The sequence below is a fragment of the Myotis brandtii genome, unplaced genomic scaffold (genome assembly GCF_000412655.1).
Source record: "Myotis brandtii unplaced genomic scaffold, ASM41265v1 scaffold454, whole genome shotgun sequence".
Lineage (NCBI taxonomy): Eukaryota > Metazoa > Chordata > Mammalia > Chiroptera > Vespertilionidae > Myotis > Myotis brandtii.
The window spans coordinates 6,007,877-6,016,637 of record NW_005367354.1 but is presented as its reverse complement, the minus strand read 5'-3'; the positions used below and the strand labels follow the sequence as shown (position 1 = coordinate 6,016,637).

General features: G+C 39.6%; 1 protein-coding gene across 1 annotated transcript in view; it reads right to left on the bottom strand.

Moving 5' to 3' along the window:
* Positions 1–8,755, bottom strand: part of WDR35 (WD repeat domain 35) — a 43,932-nt gene extending 35,177 nt beyond the window's left edge. The window contains exons 1-8 of the mRNA XM_014546624.1: positions 8,611–8,755; positions 7,914–8,033; positions 5,932–6,001; positions 3,471–3,563; positions 2,713–2,841; positions 1,443–1,483; positions 777–942; positions 512–657 (exon numbers count right to left, since the gene is read on the bottom strand). Coding sequence (XP_014402110.1) covers positions 512–657; positions 777–942; positions 1,443–1,483; positions 2,713–2,841; positions 3,471–3,563; positions 5,932–6,001; positions 7,914–8,033; positions 8,611–8,634 — 789 coding nt within the window. The 5' untranslated portion in view covers positions 8,635–8,755. The remainder of the gene's footprint in view (positions 1–511; positions 658–776; positions 943–1,442; positions 1,484–2,712; positions 2,842–3,470; positions 3,564–5,931; positions 6,002–7,913; positions 8,034–8,610) is intronic.
* Between the last annotated feature and the right edge of the window lie 6 nt (positions 8,756–8,761).

The window sequence follows — 8,761 nt, the reverse complement described above, 5'->3', positions numbered from 1 at the left end:
CTATGCATATTCAATATATCACATTAAAAATCCAAAAAAGTCATCTGAAACAACTACATTACACCAAAAACAACTCAAAAACCAGCAGCAAACACAGATGCATATTCACATCACATGTGAAACATCTGGTTTTCTAAATGTATAGATTATGATATAAATTCCATGAGAAAATTATGAAGACTTATAATGAGGAATATTCAAAGACATACACCTGATATTTTTACTGAAAATGTCCCTTATAAAAAATGTGACAAGTTTGTACCTTTTCCTCTACAGTGGGGCCTTGACTTACGAGTGTCCCGACTAACGAGTTTTTTGAGATACCAGCTGTCTCTCGGCCGATTTTTTGCATTGAGTTGACAGAGTAATTTGAGTTAACGAGCTCCTTAAGGAGCTCGGTCTCGGAACGAATTAAACTCGTAAGTCAAGGCCCCGCTGTATTCTTTTTCGCCTACCTTATTCTCTGCATATTTAAATGGAAAGAAAGAGACAAAATCTTGACTACATTTACCTCACCAAATGGGTTGTAGAACTGCACGATGTTGACATCTCTGTCCTGCAGGCCGGCCTTCTGGGTGCCCGCCACCGCCAGCACGCTGCCAGTGTGGTTCCACTGGATACTGACCACGCACATGTTCGTGTCGATGAGAACAGGATCTGGTCACAGAGAAGAAAGGAGGCAGTTGTGGTAAAACACTCAGCCTAGGGAACCTGATCATCTTAAGGACAATTTTTAAATATTCTTTCGTTCTCCACATTAAAAAGCAATTACATACTTTGGTCATTCTCGTGTCTCATTATTTGGCACCGCCCATTGTCAAAACAAACAGCGAGGCAGGGGCAGTCGGGCTCCACGTAGCCTTCGGTGCCGTGGTACCAGTGAATTCCAGCAATACTGATGGCGCCAGTGACGTTCACCAAACAGTTCAGCTTCATTTTCATCTGAGTAAAATCATGTTAATGTTCTATGTTTTGGAACAGATCAGCGAGAACAGAGCATTGTAGAAACAACACAGAAAGTAGGATTTAAAAATCTGGTTTCAAATGCAAGCTCTATCACTTACAAGTTTACCAACCCTGGAAAAATCACTTCCCCTGAGTTTCGGCTTTCCCCATTTGCAACATGAGGAATAAAAAACCTCAGAGTCTTTTTGAGTCTCGAATGACAAGAGGATATGAAAGTACTATGGAAATAGCAAAGCGTCATATAAAAGCTGCTATTCCCACTTCCATTAATGAGTGGATGCATGGAATGCCCTGACCATGACTAAAGACAGCACTGCCCACGCGATCAGATCCTCACAGCTCAATCACACAAGGCCAGGCTTTCCTGAGACGTTACGACCTGAGCCCATACATTTTGCTTCTTTCCAGGCCTGATTTTTGTCCCTTACTGTTTAAGTCTTCATTCTTTTTACAAACAGCCCTGAGTAGCTTCCTACAGGAATATCTGTGCTATCTCGTGTAAACTGTGGCTTCGGGCCTGAGAAGACACAGCGATTAAACTGCACATCTTCCCACTCGTCAAGAAATAGCAAAGCGTCATATAAAAGCTGCTATTCCCACTTCCATTAATGAGTGGATGGATGGAATGCCCTGCCCACGCGATCAGATCCTCACAGCTCAATCACACAAAGCCAGGCTTTCCTGAGATGTTACCACCTAAGCCCATACATTTTGCTTCTTTCCAGGCCTGATGTTTGTCCCTTACTGTTTAAGTCTTCATTCTTTTTACAAACAGCCCTGAGTAGCTTCCTACAGGCATATCTGTGCTATCTCGTGTCAACTGTGGCTTCGGGCCTGAGAAGACACAGCAATTAAACTGCACATCTTCCCACTCATCATCCCTCAGCTCTGTACACTGAAATCTTGTCCCTTCCAGCTACCTGAAAAGGGAACGAAAAGCATCTATTTATCTTGACGCAACCAGAGGTGACTTTTTAATTAAAAAAAACTTTTTAGATGGTTTAAACCTGAATTGAAGACATTCTTTTGTTTTGTTTTGTTTTGTTTTAATTGAATTTATTGGGGTGACATTGGTTCACACAACGTAAAGGTTTCAAGTGTACAACTCAACAAAACATCATCTGCACACGGCATGGTGCACCCATCTCCCAAGCAAAGTCTCTCTCCATCCCCATTTATCCCCTTTGCCCATCTGCACCTACCCCCCACCTACCTCTCCCTCTGGCTATCACCACACTGTTGTCTGTGTCTATGTATTATATCTACATATGTTTTTTTGTTTAATCCCTTCACTTTCTTTCACACCCAACACCCCTCCCCTCTACAGCTGTCAATCTGTTCCATGCATCCTGACTCTGTTCCTATTTTGTTCATCAGTTCATTTTGTTCATTAGATTCCACATATAAATGAGATCATACAGTATTTGCTTTTCTCTGACTGGCTTATTTCACGTAGCATAATACCCTCCAGGTCTATGCATGCTGTTGCAAAGGTAAGATTTCCTTTTTTACCACCCAGTAATATTCTATTGTGTAAATGTACCACAGCTTTTTAATCCACTCATCTACTGATGGGCACTTGGGCTGCTTCCAGATCTTGGCTATTGTAAATAATGCTGCAATGAACATAGGGGTTTATGTTTACTTTTCTGTCAGAAGACTAACATATAGTAATTAATTTAAACCTCTAAAGATAAAAACATCAACTAAGTCTCGATCTCAGTTCTGGGTGCGATAAGACATTACCATCCACTGAACCGACTATCACAGCCCCGTCTTCATACACAATGCAGATCTTCTGTCCATCTGCAGTCCAGCTCATGCTGCGAACCACGGATTTATTTCTATTGTTGATCATTTCCTCATACCAAGAGCCTATTTGCACAAATAAAAAGTACAAGTCAAAACTTCCACATCTATTAGATGGTGCTGAAGATTTGAAAACATCCCATGGAATACAATGTGAAATAAATAACTGCAAAGTTTTCTACAACACAAGACATTAAACTATAAAACCCTCAAATCCAACATAAACAAAATGCAAAATTAACTTAGACCTTGACTAAGATAATCTCAGAAAACACAATAAATTCCCGCCTTTTTTTATTACTGCCTTTGACTTCTTAATAAATGTGTTTTTATCTACTGACCTAACTCCAGTCACTAGCCACATAGGAACTAATTCTTATTGGAAACCTGGAAAAACAAGAGCTACCTCAAGCAGAAACTATTCTGCTAAGAGTCTAAGTTAATTTTGGAGATAACCAACAGTCACTCTCAACAGTCAGTTCATTCACTTTCCTAATCCAAGGTCACAGTTCAAAGGAAAGAAAATTAAAGAGGAAAGCAGAGAGAAATAAGTCCAGAAATATCACCCCTGTACAGTCAGAACGAACTCCTGTTGCTGGTTAAAAGGGGTCTATTTCAAAGGCGTTATTTCCCCATTCAAATACTGTAATCCAGACTCCACTTTGTGAAAGGTTAAATAAACTCTCCTAACATACCTTTATAAAACATCCAAACAATGATAAGCCCATTTTGATCACTGGTAGTCAACTTCTGATATTGTTCATTCCACGTGACAACTTGAACACAACCTAAAAAAATATAAAACAATTTAGAAACTACAAAAAAGGTATAATTAACTTCATACGTATTTTTATAAAAAACGCCAAAGAGCATGTTAAAGTCAGTACGGTTCCTGTCCAACTACCCAGCCTTAATATTAGTCAAAAATGTTCATAGGAGCCTGGCCAGTGTGACTTAGCTGTTGAGTTTCAACCTATGAAGCAGGAGGTCACAGTTCCATTCCCTTTCAGGGCGCATGCCAGGTTGTGGGCTTGATCCCCAGTAGGGGGTGTGCAGGAGGCAACCAATCAATGATTCTCTCTCCTCACTGATGTTTCTATCTCTCTCTCCCCCGCCCTTCCTCTCTGAAATCAATAAAAATATATTTTTTTAAATATTCATAGGATACAGTTACTATTATCACTCATTTTTTACAAGAATGGGCAATACTATTTCATGTTTGCTCCTATTTCATGCCAGCAAAGCACCTGTTATGGTCAATTGCAAGAGCTGCCATACAGCTGATGACAGAAACAAATGTAAGTTTTACCGAACTGGCCAGACTCCCAAAGACTATAATGCCCGAAGGACATCATACTAAGTACTTGGTTGTTTGCATATATCTTTTGTGAAGTGCATACTTAAGTCTTTAGTGTATTTTTTATTTGATTTATTTTTTTTGGATTTTTAACGTTTTTTATATATTATGAATACAAAGTTAGATACATACTTTGCAAAAAAAAAAAATTTCTCCTTGTCTGTGGCTTTTTTTTTTTTTTTTTTAGTTTTTGTAATCCCTAAATATTTTAGTGTATATTTTTTAAGAATAAGGACATTCTCTTTCATAACCACATTACAACTTAGGAAATTTAACAATAATACAATATTATTCTCTAACCCACATTCCATATTCAAATTTTATCAATTGTCTAAATAATGTCCTTTATAGATATACTTGTTTTTCTCATTCCAAGATCCAATCTAAATTGATATTGCATTCAGATGTGCCCTGACCAGGTGATTTTTTTTTAGGTGAAGATTAAAAAAATAATAGTGCATTCAATTGTTACATCTCTTTAGTCTACTTTAATATGGAACCATGGGACAAATTCTCAAAAAAGATTATATCCTATCCATAGACAGATACAGTATTTTCTAATATATAAAATAACAGCTACTTTTTTTCAGATTTATTGAGTATGTTGATTAATCATGTATGTAAAAGTTGTTGAATGACTCTAGGCCAGGGGTAGGCATCCTTGGCACGTGTGCCAAACATGGCATGCCAGTAACTTGCTGGCACACGAAACCCTCTCTTATAATCTTCCATTTACAATTTTTTTCTTAATATCGACCTTTTTATTTTTCAGATAAATTCAGTGTAGATGCATCTTAGATAAATAATTTTACATAACAAGTTATCTTAAAGACCATAGACATGGATTGACGAGAGAGGGGAAGAGCAATTTCTATGCCTCTGCCTTAACTCTCCCTGCCTTCCTAGATCCGACCAGTGTTTTGGTTTCTAGATCAGGGGTGGGCAACCCCTGGCACGCATGTCAAACATGGCACGCCAGTAACTTTTGCCAGCACGAGAAACCCTCTCTTATAATCTTCCATTTACAATTTTTTTCTTAATATCGACTTTTTTATTTTTCAGATAAATTCAGTGTAGGTGCATCTTAGATAAATAATTTTACATAACAAGTTATCTTAAAGACCATAGACATGGATTGACGAGAGAGGGGAAGAGCAATTTCTATGCCTCTGCCTTAACTCTCCCTGCCTTCCTAGATCTGACCAGTGTTTTGGTTTCATCCACATACGCTTGTGAATCTTTGTTCTCAGTGATGAATTTTGTTAAGTCTCGTAATAGGAGTAGCCTGATGGATGAAAGTAGTAGCTCGTGCATATCTCTGAAGGTCACGAAATATAAACCTGATGTAAAATCTCTGTCATCAGTGATGCAGCAGCAAAAGTCCCACTGATAATATCAAATGGAGTCATAAAGTTTTCTGTCGGACTATCAGTGTACATGTATACATTAAAAAATAAATGTATTTTTCATCATCATATACTGTGTTTTTGTCGCTTGAATGAATTTTATTATTTCTTCAAGGTTCTTCACATACGTACACCTTAAGAGATATCAAGTAGGCATAACATGTTCTCAAAAAATTAGGGTTGGCACGCAGAAGAATTTTGAGTCAGAGATTTTGCTGGTTTTGGCACACACTCACAAAAAGGTTGCCCACCCCTGCTCTGGGCTATACTATAGCTCAACAGCAATGATTATTTTAAGTATTACCATTATTGAAAATGATGACAATTCTGCATTAAGTAGATGGTTTCTAAATGCCTAAAGATGAAATATGATTAAAAAATTATATGACTTACCACTATGACCATCAAGATTCTGATTCATAGAAAGGTTATTAGGAGCTGCAAGACCCCTCAATTTTGCATCAAGCATTCTCGTGAGTTTCAACCTCACTCAACTACATGCACCCGAACTCTATCACAAGGCACGTGGGGCTACGTGTTTGGACCATAGGTTCAAGCTTACAACCACAGCCGTTGGCTATGATTGTGCTGGGAGGGCCCTGCCCTCCAGCTGGGACTTGCACGTGGCAATGAGAGGACCCTGTCCTTTCATTAGTCCGAGGCTTGATCCTGGCCAAAACACCGTAGCCGCGCCCCATAGTAGAAATATGGACAAGAATACGTACACCCTTGCAAAAATATTATTCTGGCAAAATGTATACAAGAACATTGTTTACTCAGTCTATTGAATAATTAGTAATTATTATTACTACTTATTGCTTCCCAAAAGATCACAAATAGAAATACTGATGACATATAGATTGAAAAATCTAAAGCATAAGAGGGCTCAAGGAGCAAAGACTTTGGAAACTGGTTTTTACTAGACTTTGCAGAATCTTGTATTTATTCATTCATTCAGCAAATATTTATTGAACATCTACACTATGCTATGCACTGTGGGAGGTTCTGGATACAAAATGATAAACAAAATAACTAAGGCCTCTCCCCTCAGAGAACTTGTAGTCTACTGAGGGGATAGATATTAAATACACACACATAAATATATCAACATAAATGTATATATATGAAGACTTTCTGAACAAAGGATATTTCAATTGAGACTGAGGGATAAACTGGAGATAGCCAAGCGAGATAGGGACAAGGGAGAAGTATTCCATGCTAGGGAACAGCCAGTGCAAAGGCTGGGGGTCTAGGGGTAGAACCTTTGACAAACTGAAAGAAGTCCTAGTTGAACTGGGAGAATGACACAGATGAGGCAAGTGTGATAAGCACAGGAGAAATTATGAAGTCTTCGTAGGAAATGATAAGAATTTTAGATTTTACCCAAAGTGCAATAGAAGCCTTTAAAGACTGCTTTTTTATTTTGTTATTCTTGATTACTAATCATACTATAGATAATACATACAATCTTAAAATACATCATTTCAGTAAGTTAATCTTCACTTAGAAAATCTGGTTGTTACATGTAAAATATAGCTTTTTAAAACTTTCATTTAAAAATAAAAATCTATGAAAATCTTTAAAATCAGTGACAGTGGAAATTATAAAAGTTGATGCTAAAAAATTCTACTTTCACATAACATGTCTTAAAATATTATAAAAAATACTCTTTACTCTGAAAGCAATGTCAGGAAAAAAACATGAGTTCCTTCAAAACCTCTACTTTTAATTATCCAGTTGCTGTCTCGGACAAGACAAGAATACACTTTTTTTTTTAATCCTCACCTGAGGATATGTTTATTGCTTTTAGAGAGAGGAAAAGAGAGAGAAACATTGATTTTTTGTTCCACCTATTTATGCATTCATTGGTTGTTTTTTGTATATGCCCTGGTAGGAAATTGAGCCCTCAATCTTGGTGTATCCCAACAACACTCTAACCAACTGAGCTACCTGGCCAGGGCCATGAATGTATTTCTTAATGCAACTAAAACTTCCTGCATATGTTAAGCAAGATTTTTTAAAGTATATATAATATACATACATATGTGTATATGTGTTTGAGAAACATAACAGAAAGAAATTTTCTTTTAAGACAGTTAAGGAACCCAAAAAATTGAGAGATTAAATTACTAAATATCAGAGGCCAAATTCTTTTTCACTTTCCATCAATAACTTCAGCAAAAGCCATCTGACCTTTCCTTTCAATATTCTCTGAACTTTCCTGCAAAAATCCTCTAGAAAGGCACCATGAAATGTTTGGGGTTTTGTTCCTCCTCTTTTAAAAACAATTAAAACTGCATACTGACAATAACATGGGCAAATCTCAAGCCGATTTGCCATCAAGTTCAAGCATGTGGGCTTGCATTCATTCACCTACCCGTCTGTGTCTCTAACTTCAACACCTTCAGTAATCCATCTTCGCCCCCACACGCGATGAATCCTTGGTCCTTGTTCCAAGAGATACATTTCAGCTTCACGTTATTGGGAATGGCGATCTGAAAAGCAACCAGAACCGCTCACAACTTCTTACGAAGGAGGTGAAAAGTGAGTCTACGGGAGCTCCAAGGCTGAAGAAAATCCCCCCAAGAAAATGGGCGTAGTCCCTGAACTGTGAGAGAGAGACGTGCCCACCAACAAGGGCACACACAGCAGAGGAGCCCAAGGCGGGAGTTGCCTGGTGGGTTTTTAAAAGGAGACGGAGATGGCAATGCATCCCCTCCGGCCGCGTTCCCTTTCCCCGCACATACCTAAGCTACCCTTTTGCAATTCTTCTTCTCTTCCCTGGAGGCCCATGATGGCCCAAAGAATCTAAGTCACCTGGATCAGCAGCAGGTGGAGAAGCCGCGCTGGGGAAGCACCCACTGATCTGTCCCCCTGGCCCCGCTAAAGAACCCCGCCTGGGGCCGCCCTGGCAGAGAGTCGCACGGGAGGGCGGCTGGGCGCGCCCGGGACGCTCTGGGGACCGGCGGGAGGAGGTCCGATGCTGGACCAGGAGAGATGCAGAAGCCGCGACCCAGACAGATGCGGGCAGAGGCGGGGACGGAGAAGCGCGGGCGCCCCCGGAACACTCACTCTCTTGCTCAGATAAAAGAACATCCTGGAGGCCCGAGGGCACGACCCCAGCCGCCAAGGCCCGCCGCCGGGAGCTCTTTCTGGAGTCGCTAATTGCCAGGACCAGCGGCTCTTGGAAGCTCCCGTTGCCCTGGCAACCCGGTCGCATCCG